This window comes from Stegostoma tigrinum, chromosome 1 (assembly GCF_030684315.1).
Source record: "Stegostoma tigrinum isolate sSteTig4 chromosome 1, sSteTig4.hap1, whole genome shotgun sequence".
Taxonomy (NCBI): Eukaryota; Metazoa; Chordata; class Chondrichthyes; order Orectolobiformes; family Stegostomatidae; genus Stegostoma; species Stegostoma tigrinum.
In genome coordinates this window covers 137,413,738-137,434,093 of record NC_081354.1, presented here as the reverse complement: position 1 = coordinate 137,434,093, position 20,356 = coordinate 137,413,738, and the positions used below count along the sequence as shown (strand labels likewise).

At 40.9% G+C, this 20,356-nt stretch overlaps 1 protein-coding gene across 5 annotated transcripts in view; it reads left to right on the top strand.

Annotated features, from left to right (window-relative positions):
* npr3 (natriuretic peptide receptor 3) overlaps positions 1-20,356 on the top strand; it is a 75,370-nt gene that overhangs the window by 40,577 nt on the left and 14,437 nt on the right. For 3 of the 5 annotated variants that reach the window (XM_048538598.2, XM_048538618.2, XM_048538610.2), the window contains exons 4-7: positions 9,071-9,206; positions 11,339-11,433; positions 14,259-14,397; positions 14,794-14,878. In XM_048538598.2, coding sequence (XP_048394555.1) covers positions 9,071-9,206; positions 11,339-11,433; positions 14,259-14,397; positions 14,794-14,878 — 455 coding nt within the window. The remainder of the gene's footprint in view (positions 1-9,070; positions 9,207-11,338; positions 11,434-14,258; positions 14,398-14,793; positions 14,879-20,356) is intronic. The other 2 variants (XM_048538600.2, XM_059648859.1) reach the window with 1 other exon arrangement.

Genomic DNA, 20,356 nt, shown 5'->3' with positions numbered 1-20,356 from the left:
GACATATTCTCAATTTATTATTCTCATCCTTTCACCCATAACTTAACCAGAACACTGAATAAAGCATTGACAGTCATCTCAATTATATTGTATTCTTGAAGATTTAACTGAATGCATTCGTAACTGAAACACATTAATGTACGGTCACAGCAAAGTGCCTTTTTGATTGTAGCCTATTCTTGTTCAAAATATATTTATTGCAGAATTTTAATTTATATGTGTACCCATGTGTAATGAAATAGAGAAATGTTTGGTTTCATAAGAAGAAATTTAGTACAGACTCATATCAACATTAAGAAGAACAATGACTTCTGTTTGACATCTACACGTTGCCCCTTAGTGACTTTATTCAAAAACACACCAAGTTCCAAAATGTATGCTAATGACACTCAGCTCCCGTTCTATGGCTTTCTGAACCCAACTTTCTTTAATCTTTTGCACTGCTTGTCCGATATCCTTTACTGAATGAACAGAAATGTCCTCCTACTAAATATTTGGAGCTATTGTCTTTGGTCCTGGCCTTGAGCTGTATTCTTTGTAGTCTTTGATACCATTTCTCTCCTTGACAATTATCTGAGATGTTGTAGATTAGATTCCCTACAGTGTGGAAACAGGCCCTTCGGCTCAACAAGTCCACACCGCCCCCTTGAAGCATCCCACCCAGACCCATCCCCCTATAACACACACACCCCTGAACACTACAGGCAATTTAGCATGGCCAATCCACCTAGCCTGCACATCTTTGGATTGTGGGAGGAAACTGGAGCACCCAGAGGGTACCCATGCAGACACGGGGAGAACGTGCAAACTCCACACAGTCAGTCGCCCGAGGCTGGAATCGAACCCGGGTCCCTGGCGCTTGGGAGGCTGCAGTGCTAACCACTGAACCACTGTATTGCCCATTGTGTTGTATTTAAAATTCTTCTGTGGAAGTGTGAGGGTTCATGACAAGGACAAAAGAGACCTTAAAAATATCCCTTTGTTCTGGTTAAAAATGCTTAATCCTTATATTTCTCACATAGTTCAGGTTCCTAAATGATTTAGCTGGCAAGTGTAGCATACAGTAGGTTGCAAACTAAGAAAGTTCAAGAATGTGCCAGATTTGATCCCGAGTCAGTGTTGGATTTGATGATTGGTGACTGCTGAAGGTTGACACTGATTGCTATCCACTAAGAGTGTTGGAATGTTAGTGTGCACGAGGACACTGGTTGAGGACAGAATCAGGCTTGGCAATGATACTCCTTTGTCTGCAAGCTAGTTATTGCTCATTTTTCAGGGTCCCACAGGGAGAGTAATGCTTTGGCATGGTGTGGAAGGTAGCTGTACCTGTTAAATCAGAGAGCTGCATGAATCAATGAGAAGAGAGGTTTTATTTGCATATGTCTGACATGGTGGAAGATGAACAGGTAAAGGGACTGGACAATGAACACAGAATGAGAAAAATCTGAGAAGTGATCGAAAAACCTGAATTTTTTTAAAAATTCAGTCCTTAAATATTTTTAAAACAAAGCAATTTCCCGTGATTTGCATGAAGCAGCTGTGATTTCCCACCTTCCGTAAATCACACAACAAACTAAAAATAAACTGACTACAATAAACAAAAGACTGGATGTGCTTTCAGTTGTCTTCTGTTTGTACAGCATTGTTTAAGCAGGTCCAAAATCAGCAAGGACAGAGTTCATTAAAGCAACGGCTACTTCTAAATTGTTATACAGACTTCCTCTCACAGGCTACACACCAAGTGCAGCTTGTTTTTATATGCTGACACTAAATGTCATTGAAATAGTGGGGCAGAAAGGAATACTTGCTGATGCTTACTTTTTACTGGCACTAATTTTTTTTTGCTTTGGCAAACTCTGACATTGGTGCTAGATTGAAGTTGTCCATCATTCTGTGATGTTGAACTGTTTGACTTTTAAAGCACCCAATAAAAATTGTTACTTTTGTTTAACAAGAGAAGTGAATTTTAATTGGCTTAATGTTCAACTTCGTACAAAGAATTACTCATGGGGAATGGAAAGAATCACATAGTCCAAAGGCAGCAACATACAGCAACAGAACATAAAATTATCTCGGGTTGGCAATAGAAAGGTAGTTGCTCAGCCTAAACTCCAACAACATGTGCAAATAGCCCCTTTAACATAATACGACATCCCAAAGTGCTTAGTAGAGGAATTTTAAAACAAAATATGATATTGAACCATGTTAAGACATATTAGAAAATGCTAACTAAAATTTGGGCAAAGAGATGGTTTAAATAGGTTCTAAATGAAAGTTGTCGGTCAGGAGTTTCGGAGTTTAGGGCCAAGGCATTTGAAGCTGAAGTCATGATGGTAAAGAAACTTAAGTCAGGGACGATCAGGAAGAGACCAGCATTAGATGGTCGTTTGCTTCAAGGGGCGGTGTGGACTTATTGGGCCGAAAGGCCTGTTTCCACACTGTAGGGAATCATCTAATCTAGATAAACACAGATAGATCCGAGAATTGTGAGGATGGATGAGGTTACAGAGATGAAGAGGTATAATGCCATGAGGTGTTTTGAAAACAAGAATGACGCTATCAAAATCAAGATATTGTTGAACAGTTTAGCTCCGGGGTACAAGGTGAATTGGATATGGTACAAGTCAAGGCATGGGTAGCAGAGCTTTGGATAACTTCAAGTTTATAGAGCGTAGAATTTGGGAGATAAATATGCCCTAAATCGATGAACCATGAGAAATGCAGGGTTACAGGGACATGGTGAGAGAAGGGCAGCGGAGTGGTGGGGTGGTGGGTCTGGGTGGGGTGCTGTTTGGAAAGTCAAATGGACTTGATGGGCTGAATGGCCTGCTTCCACACTTTGTAGGGATTCTACGATTCTATGATTGTCTTCATGAGGAAAAACTGTAGATTCTTATGCAGTTCGGATCTGATGGAATTCAAAATCTGTACCTGAACGCAGGCTCTGCCTTGGGAAGTATGTTGTGGATCTATCCAGCCATCTTTAGTCTGGTTACATTGATTATTATAAAATATATAATATGTTGATTGTGCGCCTCTGCCCCTTCCAAAACAGGGCAATATACAGTGCCAATATTTAAGTCCATTTATTTATTGACCAAGTACATATGTAATAGGTTTAACCATACATATATTTCTATTACTGTGATTGATACATTTGAATAGAATTGGCTGTCATTGTTACAAGTGTAAGATTTCACCATTTCCTCAGTGTGTCTGCAGATTGTTTGATTAACTGATCACATGAGATTGGAGAACCTCATAAAATTTCTTAGCGCCTGTCCAAAATAACATAGACAAAAAATGCCAGAGAAGCTCAGCAGATCTGGCAGCATCTGTGGAGAGATGACTCTTTTTCACAACAGACTTTTCTTCAGTTCTGAAGAAAAATGATCTTGGACTTCAAACATTAACTCTGTTGCTGCATCATTTCAGATGGCCCAGATCTGCTGAATTTCTCCAAAATTTTCTGTGAGTTCCACCATCAACAATACTTTGCTCCTATTTAAACCATTAATATACCCTTTTTACATCATATTTATTCAGATGCATTTGTAACAAGCAAGCTTTTGGATGAAGATGATCTAAACTAAATTTCTAGATTTCAAGTGGTGTCACTTTCACTCATACATGAGTATTTACCTATGAAAGGATGGAGGACCAAACTGACCTCTACTTCTGATTCTGCTTGGGTATCTTCTATCAGGCCACTGTTAGGTGGGAACTTGGGCTGGTAATGGTGTCTACTGGAGAAAGCCACAGGAGAAAATGCAGGAAAAGCATTGCTAGCAAGTGATTCACTGAAACACTTTGGCATCACCAGCACTGAAAATGTTCAATTTCATGCTGACCCAATTTCCTATGTTATTCTCTTTTCATACCTCTTTTCAGGTTACGGATTTCAAGTCCAGTGATGCTTCTTCAGAATTTGTGCTCTGCTTCCTCAGTTTAACTCTGCTTTATCTCCACACATGCTGCCAGAACTGCTGAGTTTCTGCAGCAACATCTGGTTAAGTTTTTGTTGCAAGCCCCAAATAATTCCCATCACCATTCGGCCCCCTACTTTTGACTCTCTTCTGACACAGGAGCATTAACATTAAAGATAGATAAATCTTCCGACAAGGACTAAAGATTATGTGATAATGTTACTCATTTGGCTCAAAATTCTATGAATAACAATTATCGATGCCTATGATCGAGAGCACAGTTGTTCTGCAGCATTGTAATGATCAGGTGTTTACTCAGCCTGTAGGGACCTGTTAATAATAATTATAGGATTTTGTTCCTGCTAAAATTCAAATTCTATTACAGAGACTAATTTCCTGATCAATTAATCTGATCTCATTAACTTTCTGCCTGAAAATACTACTTTTATTGTAACTTTTCAAAGCTATAGATTAAAAACAACAGGTGTTTCTCTGCATTGCTGTATTGTGGATATTTCTGGTAAGCTGGGAATCATTACATTCATTACGTTCATTACATTTAGCAAGTGGCTTATCTGAATCAGATTGGTGAGTGGAATGATCACAAAAACTCATCAGATGTATTCAGGTACCATGTGGCTGATTACAGATATAGTGTTTGCCATCAGAAGTAAGGTATACTGCAGTTCCATTATAACAATGTTAAGTGTTTCTGTGTAAGGATAACCATTGGGGTGTCATCATTTTTACAACAGCACTGAAAGCATTGACAGTCACATTAAGCACTGATCAGCTTTTGCCTGGTTTTGAAATTCAAACAGGCGCAGTTTTAGTGGGCAGGTGCTAGTTTTACATTTTAGTTCCGTGTGATGTGCAGCCAAAAATCAGGTCCCCATTTCTGAAATGAAGTTGAAAGTTCCCAGCTGCCCCTTGCTTAGCTTCAGTGTTTGGGAATCCAGTATTCTGTTACTGCCCAAGTTGACATGAATGGGATCTGAGGGTGGAACTGAACTTACACCTGGCCCATGCCTTTGAAACTTTTCACTGGTAGACTGCTGTAAAACAACACTGGGTTTGAAACTATATATTCAAGAGCAGTCCTTGACATGTTCCTCATCAGCTCATCCTAAGTTGAAAAGAGTGTGGTTTTGAGAAGAAGCTGAGAGAATTTTCTCAAGACCAAAGGGTAGAAATTTGTGTTAGGCAGTGGCAAAAAATGGGCAATGTCTATTTGGCTGCTCACTGAAACTAATTGACAGGTATGGAACTAAATATTAAAGCACTGTGTGTAACCTGTCGCCAATTTAATATCACCCACTGTGCACAATTACTCTCCTTTTGCTTTATTACACAACACTACATTTTTCTTTTATTTGATAGACACATGCCAAAGCAAAACACAACATTGTGGAAGGCAGTAAAAATTAGAAGTTATATATTTTCCTCTGTTAGATTAAATTACTGCAGCCTCAGATTTGAATTTGGCACGAAAATTGCACAAATGTGGAGACCATGTTAAAAGGAATGTACGCAATGTCTTTGTGGACATTAGACATAATTGCTAAGACCCAGACTTATTGTACAGTGGCTTCCATGTTGGCCGTTCTTTTATGCAATTTATGATTAGAATTGGCATTACAAGCAGCCAGGGAATTAAAAGCATTCAATTAATTTCCAAGAATGAGAGACTTACTCCTTAAAACAGAATGCATTTTCTTAGGCTATATTATTATAAAAACATTGGAAGTGAGTCTGACTTCACCAATTAAAAAAAAATCTGCCTCAATGCCATTAAAATAATACTTGGATTCATTGTTGCTCTGTATTTTGAGACTCTGTTCTGTGCTACATTTTCAGCACATTGTTGGTCCTCTTTAGCATTTGATTGATATTGTAGGGTGTAGATAACATTCAAATACCATTCACATGAACAGTGATCCTAGTATAATTCTTATAAATTTGTGTTGCACTTTTTTCACATCTGGTATATCTTTTCTGTGCCCAAAGCTGAACAACTCCTTACACGCAGCCTGATCAAAGCACTGCAAAGCTGATGTATTCCTCTTTGTATTTAATTTGCCTTGAGACAAAAGTTAACATTTTATCAGCAGCGTTGATTACATTTTGCACGTTTGTCTGCCAAGATTCATGTTTTAAGTTGGATGCAAGATTTTAGGATGCAATTTGACCAGAATGCCACAAAAACTGATCATTTACATTTTCCGACCAGCATTCTACCTCTTTGGCTGGAAAATTTAGCATTCTCTTGTCTGTTAGGGCACATTTTCTATTGATCTGTTTAACCTTCACTTCTGGCTAATTCAACACCATTTATGGTGAACATATGCTACCTATTACATACAAAATACATACAAAATTTCCATGGTAAATTTCATTTACCTGTTCATTTACTCTGTCTCAACTTGTCCTGTAACTCTTCGCTTACTTACACTAAGTAAAGTAAGAATGAAACAAACAGACTCACGGAGGCCTGAATATACAGTTGTTTGGGAATGACTTTGATGCTTGAAAGAAAATCTTCAAAGTGTGAAATCCTCTGATGGTCAAGTTTTATAAGATCTTGCGTACATTAGTTGTCTAAAAGACTGAGGAAGATATATTTGTTCATGGAATTCAAGATACCCAACATGTTAAGGATCATTTACATTTTAGGAGTTGATGAAAGGACAATGTTTGCCATTTTAGTTCCACATTCTGAACTTTAGAAACGCACTTTAGTCTTTGATTAGCTGCATGCATGATATACTAATGTGGGTTGGGAAATTATGTGTCTTTCTGAAGAAATTCAGAACACTCTGGTGTCAGATTTTTCTTTCTGATGCTTTACTCGCCATTAACTCAAGTTAAGGATTAGAATTTCTGTGAGGGTCAAGGACATTGTTAACCTTATTAATTTTTTTTTCTTTATTCATTCATGGGATGAGGGCATCGCTGGCTAGGCAACATTTATTCTCCATCCCTGATTGCCCAGGGGGCAGTTCAGAGTCAACCACATTGCTGTGGGTCTGGAGTCACATGTAGACTCGGCCAGGTAAGGATAGCAATTCCTTACCTAAAGGATGTTAGTGAACCAGATGAGTTTTTCCCAGCAATCAACGACGGATTCACGGTCATCATTATATTTTTAATTCCACATAGTTATTGAGTTCAAATTTCACCATCAGCCGTAATTCCCAGAATGTTTTCGAGGCCTATGGATTGGCAGTCAACGATAATGCCACTAGGCCATTGCCTACCCCTAATATTAGCATTGTGAGGCTCCAGGAGATTTTGGGGGGTAATTTTATCCTAAATTTACAAGTGGGAAAGTGAACACTTCACTTGTTTGTTTGCAGCTTGATGTTCATTTCCATTGGTCAATGGGCAAATCCATCTGATTATGGTCACCTTCCCTGTGAATTAGCTTACAGCAACTGCTTTAACTCCTGGGCCTCATCAGGCACGGCCGTCAGACTGCCATCCAAAAGCAGCACCCAGCGAGGAGCACAATGTCTGCAGGCTGCAGGTCCCTAATAGAGACTAAACGAATGGTACTTTGTAGTAAGAGGGAGTTAAGAAAGCCAGAGATAGTGGAACTGCAGATGCTGGAGAATCCGAGATAACAACGTGTGGAGCTGGATGAACACAGCGGGCCAAGCAGCATCTCAGGAGCACAAAAGCTGACGTTTCGGGCCTAGACCCTCTCTCTGATGAAGGGTCTAGGCCCGAAACGTCAGCTTTTGTGCTCCTAAGATGCTGCTTGGCCTGCTGTGTTCATCCAGCTCCACACTTTGTAATCTCAGAGTGAAGAAGGCCGTTGTAATTGAGGTTAGAGGGAGAAGTTTGGGACCCCGAAGACCTAAACATTCCTTATGACGTAAGTGTCTGTTTGTAGGGTGTATCTACAATTATTAACCTGTGCCATAAAATTAAGTAATTTGAAGGAATAAAGTATGCATTACATGAGGAGGGTGATTGATGAAGATTCTATTCCTTGTTCTTTTTATATCTATGTATTCTTTAAAGTTCTCTGATGTAGCTTAAACCTTGCAGCAAGCTAGTTGCGTCTATTTGGCTATCTATTGGGATGTGCCCACTGAAAACACTTCTGTAAGGGAGAAGTCTGGTTAACAGGCTCAACAATAGCTTAATCCTAGGAGTAAATAGGTAGCAAGATGTAAAAATATCCCCCCTCTTACCGAATCACAATAATGCATATTCAGGAAGAAATTGCTCTGCATCATGCTTAAAAACAGACAGGGGTGGGACTAATTTCATGTCACAACATCCCAAGTACATTGTCCAACCACGCCTCCTGTGCCTTCCTTGTGGTGTGACAGTTGCTGAGTTAGTCGCCAATGGCTTCCCAATGCCTGTGCCCGCTTAAAGCAGTTATCAGACTATTTAAAAATGATAACTGGAGACTAAACTTTTAGGACCTGCTTCCCAAATTCACCACAAACTGTGCCACACATGCTTTGCTGACATTTTTCACGTGAACATTGGCCTTAACACAGGACTTCTTAAACAATTCCATATGTTCATTGATGATTTCATAGTAACATGGCTAGTCAATTCCAGTCTATTTGTGTCTCGCTATGATTGATCCCCAGCCCTCCTGCCACCCTAAGCCAAGGATCTATCCGTGGGCATACTCAGTATTCACTTGATCATTTGGGAGAAAGTACAGACCTATCGGCTGAATCATGGTGCCTGATTGCTATATCTACAGCCCATCTGTATTACGTAAATGAGGTTTGTCTCAATTTTGTGCAAGCCTCTACCTTCAGACAAATGTCAATGTTTTACCAAAGACTTAATGCTGGAAACTAATAAGCAGGCAAGAAAAATGAAAATTCAGCCATTAAACAGGCAAAAGAAAGTATTTCAGGATTAGAAACTAAGGTGGCAATTGAAGTTTTACTATTTCTGGGCCATTGAAGAGTAAAGAAAGCATAAGCAAAAAGCTGTCAGGTAATTTATAATATTGTGATTAAATCTACAATAGCACAGAGAATCTGATCTTCAAATGGCTCTGGAGATGGTATAAAGTTGTGAACTTTACTTTCAAATGGTTATTGTATTCAAGCTTATCAAACTGACACTTACATTCTGCTTGCATGAACTGGTTGTGTTGTCTGCAGGTGAACATGTTTGTGGAGGGGTTCCATGATGCTGTTGTGCTGTATGCAAAAGCACTGCAGGAAGTCCTGAAGCAAGGATACAACAAAACCAATGGATCAAAAATTGTACAGACCATGTGGAATACAACCTTTGAAGGTAATGAAATATCTGGTTATTAGGACTTGTTATTCTACTCTCAAGATAAAATGTGATGTAATTTCAAAGCCATTGCACGGATGATTAAAACAAAGCACCTCTAAGTCCAAGCATCAGGGAAAACAACATCAAAATCAACATTAGCTACTGTTTCTGGTGACGCTGCTAAGACCCTTGAGCTGCCGGCCTCTGGAGGGCAACCTCAGTACTAGTTTAATCACAGACTGGTACTGGCAAAATTAAAGGGGTGCTGGTTGACTGGGTGCTGCCAACAAACATTTCTGGCCCCAGCCAAAATTTTGCCCCAACAAATCTCAATCTATGATATTGAGCTTGAGCTTACATCATAGCAGTACAGTGAGCATAAAGAGTTTGTGCACAAACAAAGATTTAAAATATTCAGCCTGGTGGAACATAGTAATGGTGTATTAGGTCAACAGTATGCTAATGGAGATATTACAGCAATGAGCCACTGTCGGTTTCACACTATCGCTATAAAACTACTCTGCGGACCGAGAAGGGTTGACTTAGTCAAATTGTTTGTGATTCATTTGTGGTTTTTTTCTCATATAACATTTCTCAGAAACCTGGCATAAGATTCCCATTGTGTACTCTGTATAACAAAAATCGTTAAGTCCAGTCTTTCGAAACAATTTTAGTAATGTGCTACATATAAAGAAAATCCCTGCCCAGCCGCTTCAGAGTTGTGATTGTTTCAAAAGGATTACTTCTCATTCTTCTTGACTCCAGTGAGTACAGACCCAGCCCATTTAACCTTTTCTTGAAAGACAACACAGTTATTCTGACAGTCAGCCTAGTACATGCACTTTGGATTTCTAGTGATTTTTGCAGATCCATACTGATGCCTGCTTCTCAAAGTCAGGCCTTTAGCTGTTCCCTATTCTCATTGTGCATTCTATCATGGGCTTCCTCTGTACAGAGGATTCCTTCTTCCACTACTGACATATCATCAAAACAATTCTAAAGTACGAATTAGTCAGGTATCAGGTCTAAGAAGATTAAATTACGAGAGCACATTCCATAACATTGACTTGTATATCCTTGAGTATACAGAATTTTGGGGTGATCTGATCAAGTTGATTGAGATATCCAAAGAGCTGAAGATATGAAGAGAAGCTTTGTTTTTCTCTTGTAGGAAATCAAGGACAAAGAGAAATAATCTGAGCATTAGAGGTAGATCTTCACAAGAAAATTTTGGAAGCAGTTTTTTCACCCACAGGGTAGTAGAAATCTGGAACCAAGAGAGCATGGAACCGGGGACAATTAGGTCTTTCAGGACTGTGCTAGATGTTTTACTAGGTATGGGTTTCTAGGCATAAATTCAAGAGGTATGTAAATAGAGTTGAATTTTAGATCAGCCGTGGACAGATTGAATTGCAGAACAAGCTGTAAAGGGTGAATAGCTTACACCCGTTCCTAACATTCCTGAAGTTCCTTTGTGACTGCCTGTAGACCAGATTCATCTCGCAGCATGGACTGGTAAAGTTGTATGTTGTTAAGGTAACATTGGTATTTTATTATAGTGGGTTGTTGTCACACAGGCATACCTGGGCAATGGTGATAGCATCCAAGTATCTGGGTTGGCTAGGAGTAAGCAAATTGTTGACTGTCCTTTACAGTTGTCAGTGAACTCCTCAACAGTTGAACTTTGGAAGGGACACAGTTCATGGCCTGTTTGAGAAACACATCATAGTAGACCAAAGGGAGTGTGGTGGAATTTTCTCTGTCTGTCCAAACATATTTCAGACAAATTTGTATTTGAATTGGCTTCTATTCAGAATCCCTATGCCTAAAAGAAAACAATGGCAAAATAGTTTTAATGCCTCCAATGTTAATTATTGTTTTAAAAAAAATCATGTATTCTAATAGCTGGAATTATCTAGTGTTTCGCGAGCTAAATTAGAAAAAAATATGGCATCTGGAATGAACACAGACTTCAGGAAAAAAAAATGACAATTTCTTTGGGAACGCCAACAAAAATTTTGGAAGAAGAATGGGATTTCCTGTTGTATATTTCTTCATGAATCTGTTGAATCATCTCTTGTTTCATTTGGAATTGAAGAACCTTTCCAGCTAATTGATTTAATCATTTGATGCATTCCATTTATCAGGCATAGCAGGCCAGGTATCAATTGATGCCAATGGGGACAGATATGGAGATTTCTCAGTGATAGCAATGACGGAACCTGGAACAGGAAATCAAGAGGCAAGTAAAGCAGTGACATTTCTGTATCATTTGTGTGATGTGCATCAACAGCCATGATGCATATTTACAACAGAATACGCTGCTGTTAAAAATTAGATTGCTGTACGTAACTACCATAAATACCAAATTACTTACAAATTGGAACATTGTTGCAAGATAAAAATGGTTGGAAATATTAATTCCTTGAATCTTATTTTTAAAGGCTAGCAATTTGGTACTTTTGGTTTTGCACAGATGTGTTACTGTTAATGACATGTTTTTAACTCAAACATTGGGCATGGTGGGCATTTCCTGTAACGTAGTCACTAGTTATAAAATGAAGGAAGAAATTAAATGGGAAGGATGAACTACAAATTCCCCACTGTATCATGTAACAATTTAAAGTTGTTCACTTTTGAGTGTTAATGATGCAGGCAAGGATGTACGGACAAAACACTCCCTGGAAGTAGAAAAGCATTTTAAATGTTAATGAGGCTGGAAATCTTGAATTTACCTTGCTCTTAGCTGTTTTCCAGGCCGTCAGTAGACTAGATGACTGAAATGAAGCAAAGACAGCAAATTGGCGAAAAGGCACAGTTCTTTTTGTGGGCCAGGATGAACAGGAATTCTCGCTCAGCCCCACAAATTCACTCACCTCCAACCAGATCATACAGCCCTCCAAACACTCTATCTCCATCCTTCCATCGTCACACTATTAGGAAAACCCGACATGCCCCTCACCACCACCATTTCCAACCTCTCCAGGTAGCTCCTATAATCAGAGATCATACCTATCACATCTTGCAGTCTCTGCCAGAAAGCTCCCTCCCTGGAAAAGCAATCTATGTATTTGGCTGACTTCCAGTGCTTATCCATTAAATGTTAAAACTCCATAGTATGCAGGGAAGCCCAAACTTTGACATTTCCCTCTCACTCCTAGACCACAGAGTTCACAGATTGTGTTTGTTTATATAAGGTTAATGCATTTTAGTGGCCACTTGATTGCAAAAAGTCTGACTACATTTATTAATTGCTTCTTAATTAATGAATTTTATTTTCCAGTTTATGACCCATTTTAAGGCATAAAGGAATTATAAAAGAAAATTTACAAACAGTTCATCTTTTGGGCCATTACTTAACACTGGAGCATCACAGTTCTGGTAGATTTAGTTACCACTTTGCATTTATACTGAGTTAATTATCAGTTGTAAGCTCCACCCATTAAAAGCATTAGATGATTAGTGATTCTGTTTGGTAACTGAAGAGAATCATTGATTTTGCTTTTTAGCATCTTTAAGTGGTTATAATAAGATAGTCTTTTTGTGATTCTTTTTGTCCATGTTTTATCGTTCACATGGAGAATATTTAAAAAGTGTGAAGTGCTTTGAGCTTCTATCATTGATACTTTAATATTTTGTTTGCTCAACACTTCGTTATAAATTTGTAGGAAGAGCAGTTTGCTTTTTTTCCGCCCAAAGAATATTTATGAATGTGTGTTTTTTTCATCCAGCACTTCCACATTTGCTCTTTTTATTACATGGCTCATTGATTGCACAGTGGGTGAATGGTCTTTTAGGGGACATAGTTAGCATGAACAACATGAGGGGTGCTGGGGAGTGGCTGGGTTCTAAGTTGTCTGGAATGTATAAGAGGTCAGGTGGTTGGTTGGCAGGGATGGACATATATTGACACAGTAAGCACAGGGGCCAATGACGGGTGAACAGGAGGGATGACATTGGACTGCCTGACTACTTTTATTACAACTGGGACAAAGCACCAGAGAACAACTTTGGTCCTTCTAACCAGCCTGGCTCAGCTAATATTGACTGAGATGCCACACACACACCTTCCCTGGAGTGCAATTTTTGTGCAATTGGGTACTTTAACTGGGAAGACTGTGAATCAGGACATGTCCCAACTTGTCTCAGTAGCAAAATCTGGCCCAGGGTGTATCTGGTGCAGAGCTAGCAGTAGCATAGGGACAATGTATCCAGTGCTATCCACCTGTGTAACTTGCTGTGATTCTTCTTGAAGAGACTAAGTGAAATATTTATTACCAAAATATATTTTTCTCCAGCTTCTTTCTAAACCCTTTCAGAAATGATGTACATTCTTCCTCAGCCCAGCAAACCTCCACCATATGTAATCTCACAGTGAGCAGTTGTTTGATTAAAGAAAAGATGTGCATTTGTATCGCACCTTTCATGACCACATGACCTTCCAGCCAATGAATTACTTGTATAGTGAACTGACTGATGTGGTGTAGCTGCACATTAGCCAATTTGCAATACTACGGCTCTCCCAATTGATAATGATGAGGCAATCCATTTTTATCAGGCTGATTGAAGGAGGAATTTTAGCCAGGTCTCTAAGGATAGCGTCCATGCTTTTTGTCAAAATAGTATGGAATTCTTACCGTCTGCCTACGAGAGCAGACAGAGTATCAGCTTAAGATTGGATCTATAAGACGGTAACTTCCGACAGTGTAGCACTCCCTCAGCACAGTGTTGGAGTGTCAGCTTTTATTTTTGGACTTGAGTCCTGGATTGGGACTTGAACCTACAACATTCTGACTCAGAGGTAAAACTGCTACCGACTGAGTCACAGCTGACAAAAAAAATGCACACATTTCGAGTAAATCCTGTGGCTGTCTGTGGGAGTGAAAATTACTCAGTGGTCTTTCAGCTGAATTCCTGACAGTAAAAGAAAACAAACAGAAGAAATAAACAAGAGACATCATGGGATACTATAGATGTGAATTGCATGAAATAAATGTAGGCTTTAACATAGTGAAAGGAATTTTAATTGCCCAAGTCCTTATACGTTCTGTGTTTCTATGATTATAGGTAATAGCTGACTACTATGGTTTGAATGGAACCTTTGAACTCAGGCCAAATGTAAGACTTCTTTGGGCAAATGGAATGCCACCTCCAGATGAACCTAGCTGTGGCTTTACGAAGGAACATTCTGCTACCTGTAAATCATGTAATTTCTCTTCAAACATTAAACATTTTCCCCCCCTTTTAAAACTAATTTAGGGAATGTATTTTGCAGTGCATGCTTTCTCAATCCAGAATGTCGATGTAACATGTTGAATGAATAGTATTACATTACCTCGGACTAACTGGAATCAATCTGCGGTGACATTTTTAACTGGCATTGAGTTCAAGCAGTATGTTAACTGGGGAGTAGCATTTTTAATTCAAACTGGACTGTAACACAATTTGAAATGGATCAACAAGAGGCAACCATTATGAGCAACCGTTGTTAATATGTTAATCAAGAATACTTACGAGAGAAATACATTTTCTGAATAGCAGTATTATTTTATCTGAACAAACTCTTAATATGAACAGTAACCATTTGTGTTGTTCTGTGTAGGTGGGCTTGGAGAGTCGGCAGTCACTGGCATTGTAGTCGGCTCATTGTTGGGATGTGCATTGCTGCTGGCATTTTACTTGTTCAGGTAAGAAGAGCCATTTGGAAATGGAACCTATGGGAACGAAGGGAAATAGAACATGTTATCTTCCTTAATTAACAGATATGTTAACAGAATTATTTGCATGTTTAAAAGACCAAGTGGAAATAGTTTGCATTCTAATTTCTTCCTTACAATGGTTCTTGGATTTCAGCATATTATACAGATTGCGCAGATGCAGGATTTTATTTAGAGAGAAGAAATAAGCAAGAGATATCGTAGGATACTATAGATGTGAATTGCATGAAATGGTTATTAAAACAAAATCAACCTGACACCCTGCTTCAAACAAACGTCTTCACTGGCTTATATCACACAAGATCTCAATCGGTTTGTCCAATCTAAATCCCTCCACGACTGAATCTCAGCTGTCCACTTGCATAACACCAATGTTACCATACCTTATCATTGGATCACAGAATGTTATGGTGCAGAAGAAGGCTATTCAGCCCATTATGGCTGCAGTGTTTGCCTTACTTAGGGCCAATGTCCTACCCAGTCACTGCATACCATTTCAATACAAATAATCATCCATTGCCTTCTTTAATCCACCAGTTGAATCTGCCTCTACTGTTGTTTGATCTGATTTGTTATTGTCACATATTCCTAGGTCCAGTGAAAAGTTTTTGCATGCAGTGCAGGCAGATCATAACATACAAAAGTGTATTAGGGTAATACAACACAGCAAGGATTACAATATTACGGGTATAGAGAAGGTGCACTAAGACCGAGATCAACATTAAATTTAAAATTTGTTAAAGTTTCCTTAGGCCAAAGAAAATGTCCCTGACAAGCCACAGAAAGAAACCCCATGTTTTTGCCCTAAACTTCACTTAATTCAGACGCAAACCACCTGGATTTGTTTATTACCTTCGGTTTAACCTCTCAACCGCAATACTCTACAGATTCAGCTGACAACTAAAAATCCTTTCAAAAGTCAGCCTTTCTGATGGGAACAGTAGGTTCCCGGACCAGGTTGACTGATCCTGACCCTCCTTCATGGTTGTAGTGCCAAACCCTTCACCCATGTCATTCTTACGGTGATCTTTTCTGAAGCATCATAAGCCTATTTCCTGGGGATATGCAGTGCTTAGTAACCTTTTTATTCCAGGCACACTTTCTCAGTGTTGATGTCATTTCCACAAGTGGAAACAATGCATTCTACCAAGGTCAGGTAGCTCTGGCTCCAGACCTGATCTTTAATTGAAAGATTTATCACTTTCTGTGACAGGAGTGACTCGATGGTGGCCTGAGGCATTTGGTTGTGACAACTGATTCTCCATTTCTTGATTAAATTACCTGATAATGTCCTTAGTGCAGTAACATACCAACTTCCAGTCCTTCTGAGAGTTTCAGAGATGGCAGGAACTGCAGATGCTGGAGAATCTGTGATAATAAGGCGTAGAGCTGGATGAACCTAGCAGGCCAAGCAGCATCAGAGGAGTAGGAAAGCTGACGTTTCGAGCCTAGACCCTTCTTCAGAAAATGTATCATTTCTGTAGTGATGTTGGAATCCCTGGTGCCTGTGCTACTTCTAAAAGGCCACTGTACACCTTGACGTACACTGGCTTCTGGAACTGCCCTATTTGTTCAAAGACAGGATTTGAGAAGGGGAAGGTGGCACTGTCTTTCTCCAACTTGGGGGCCCTGGCACCCTGGTGAAGGAGGGGTGTAGAGGAGAGGCATTCTCTTCCTGGGAGACCGCTGGAGGAGGCAATGCCACCAGTGCGGGCGGCCTGTTTCACAGTCACCCCATGGGTCGGTGCCATCCCAACAGTATTGAGGAATAGCCAGCAGGGCCACAGGCAACTCAGTGACATCTTCTGCTCTGACAGGGTAAGTGCCGCATTGTTTTCTGCACCCTCACACTCTCTCTATCTGCACCCACGGCGCACCAGGGCCCATGCTGCGAACCTCTCACAATCACCTGCAACAGCTTCCCTTGTTTAGTGGCTCACCGTCACCCAATCCTCAGACATCACTAACCCTGCATGAACTCTGCATTGCCTACTCACTTGACCGAGACACCTCACCACCTTTCAACCACCTTTGCCACCACAAAATAGCTGTGCCACCCATTTACTCCTCATTCCATTCCTCCCCTTCTGTCGTCCTAGGAGAATACAGCTCACTGGGGAGTAGACAGAATCTGGATGGGTGGAAGATGCACAACGTTAAGCTCCTCAAGTCCCACAAAGACAGAATCCTGGCCCTTTCAGGAGGTGACCAGGACCGCTTCTGTGGGGATGCTGAGAACGTAGGAACAGGAGGAGGCCATTCAGCCCCTCAAGCCTGTTCCCTCATTCAATGAGACCAATTCCATATGCTTGCCTTAAGAATGTCATAGAATGTCTGTGGTGCAGAAAGAGGCCATGTATCTCATTGGGTCTGTTTCAAAGAGTATCCCAGCCAGACGCACTCACCACCCCCTAACTCTGCATGGGGTAATTTGGCATGGGGCAATCCACCTAACCTGCACATCTTTGGACTGTGGGAGGAAACCAGACCTGGTGGAAATCCATGCAGGCACAAGGAGAACGTGCAAATTTCAAACAGACAGATACCTGAGGTTGGAATCGAACATGATTCCCTGGCACTATGAGCAGCAGTGCTAACCACTGAGCCACCGTACCACCTTTGCTTGACAAAAATTAATCCCTCTAGATTTAAAACGGACAATTCATCCAGCATCAGCTACTGACTGAGCATGTACCAGCTCATTCCACTGCAATCCTTTCAGTGTCATTCATTGCACACCACTTCTATCCGCCGGCTGTGCTCCCACCCCTTCTCTCTCTCTCCCTCTCTCTGTCTCTCTTTTCATTGATATATTGGTGGGATGTTTACCACCTTCTCAAGGAATCGGCCAGCTTCACCAGAAACACCCTCCATCACCTCTGAGGACAAGCATACTGGGATGATGTGGAAGGCTGCCTCCTGCAAACCCACACCAGGCCGGATTCTGACACCCTCAGAGGAACATTTCTTACTAGAAAGTGTGGAAAGACAATCTGCTGGGCAACTGACTGAGTGAGCCCTGTGGCTGGCCAAGGAAGAAATGGCGCAGGCAGCCAGCACTCAGAGGACTGTCGGAGACCAGGCTCATGTTTAGCCCCAGGCAGAAGAAGGCCCAATGGCAATTAGGGACTTCACCCACATGGGCAGGGAGGACAGGAGCGGCACACAGCTATCTGGGAAGCAGGAGGTTTTATTGCCCACAAGTTATACAGTGCAGTCAGTCATTAAATGGCCTGTCTGCCTCTGTCAACAAGTTGGCAACTGACAAGGAGAGCCAGGCCCGTTGCCCCAGCCCTGGAACTGAGGACATAGCCACAGAAGGACGTGACACACACTTTTGCTGCTCTTTCCTCTCAAAGTGGCAGTGCTGCTGTTGGACTGAGGTGGACAAAGCCAGAAGTCACAGAACACCGGGTTATAGTCTAACAGGTTATTTGAAATCACAAGATTTTGGAGCATAGACCCTTTGGTCACCTAACTCCATTTGCATATTGGATGTACCTCAGCTCTGCCAATGTGCCCAGAAGTGTTGCTGTGAGTGAGGTGCTCCCTGATGTCCAGGGCAGGGAGCTGCTCAGCATACAGAGAACCAGTGTGTTAGAATCGCAGGCCCTGTGCCCTGCACAGTACATGGTTCTGTCTGTAATAACAAGTGTAGAGCTGGATGAACACTACAGGCCAAGTAGCCTCAGAGGAGCAGAAAGGCTGACGTTTTGGGCCTAGACCCTTCTTCAGAAATGTCTGTAATGTTGTTTACAATTAGACAGCATCATATCGGTGAGTCTTATAGCCTCTCACCAAACCTACCCTGCCTGCTATTACATGTGGACACAGGCATTTTCTTTCCTACTCTGTACATTTGATTTTCAGCGTGATCAGAGATGACAGTGAGCACTTCTAAGTCAGCTGCTGGATTTTGCTAATGAGCTAATGAACCAGGGCCCTTTGACTGATGGGTGCTTCCATGGACTTTAGTCTCTACAACTTTGAGATGTGGCTGCTTGATTGCTGTATATGCAGTGCATGAGCTGCATAAGCTGCTGGGCTAGCTCTGAAACTGATGTAACATACACTGCCATCCAACAAGATGCATGCCCTGCCCATTCCCCCCATTGATTGAGCACTGGTGACCAGCAAGGCAAGGTGCCAGGCTGTGTGATTGTGCTAATAGGTGTGGCCGTGCAAGTCTAGGGTGTTGTGAGCATGCGGGTAAGCGCTAAGTGAGAGAGGAAGAGCAAGCAGGCAGCTCAATGATGCAGCCTGATCCGATCCGTGAGCTGGGTCTTGTCCATATGTCTAAGTTGCACTCTTGGATCAGCCTGTCAGTGCAAGTTGCTGATGCACCCTGCTGTGCAAGTTTTTTCTTCCTAATCAGTTAAGATTGGAGAGGTGCCAAGTTGGTCCTGAGGGGCTGGCAAATGGCTGATACCAGTGTCTGTGGATGAAGGGCAGCTGGCCATGGATCGAGTTGCGAGCTGCTGCTCAATGCTGAACACCAGGGATGCTGGTCAGAGCCAGTGTGAGCTGAAGTCGCCAGGCATCTCCATGTCGAGAGGTCTCAATATCAAGTTTGTTCAGCGTGTTCTGTAAGACAAGAAGCTGAATGTGAATGAGGTGAGTTGTGGCTTTAATGAGGTGTTTAGGCAACTGTAACCCCCCGTAACAGGCAACTGCAGTGATATTGGTAAGAAACCCATCATGCCATTGAGCTAACGCAAGTAAGATAAACGTGAGACACCCCAAACATCGAGGTAGACCTTGCCAAAATTTGAGTGATTCTGCCACAAATCTTGCTATATCCTACATCATGCAGATTGCTATAAAATTCCTCCCTGTATATATGTTTAAAGTGACATTTGAAGGATAATAAAGGAATGTACTGCTGTCCCTGGACTTTATTTTGTTCATAGTAAGTTTTTTTGTATGTTTTTTTCTTGGATGAATAAATGGAAGCATCTTTTCAAAATAAATTCTCAGGATTTTTGAAAGGATCAGTGTTTGAAATAAAATGTCTTGGCTTAACTTTATCATTTCATCTCCCCAGTAGATACCACATGCCAGTGTTACTGGTGAAAGGTAAACAGCAGTAGAATGCAGTTGGAGGTCAAAGTGCCACAGCCCGAGGCAAAGTTCTATAATTTGAGGGCAAAGGGCAGCACAAAGGCAGCACAAAAGGCTGTGGTTTACTATTTCCATTTATCAGCACCACTTCATAAGCTTTCTATGTCTCTCTTCTTCCCTTATTAACGTAGGCGTCACATAATTGACCACGTCCATCGGAAGTGGGGGCCCATGTCTCCAAGCTAAGACAGCTAATGTGTTTCTGTGTGGAGGTTTAACTTAACATCATAATCCTGATTAAAAATGATCTCCAAATCCATCTGTCTAATCTAACTGCAAGTTTGATGAATGAACAGTATTTGAGTATATTTCCAAAAAGCTGAACTA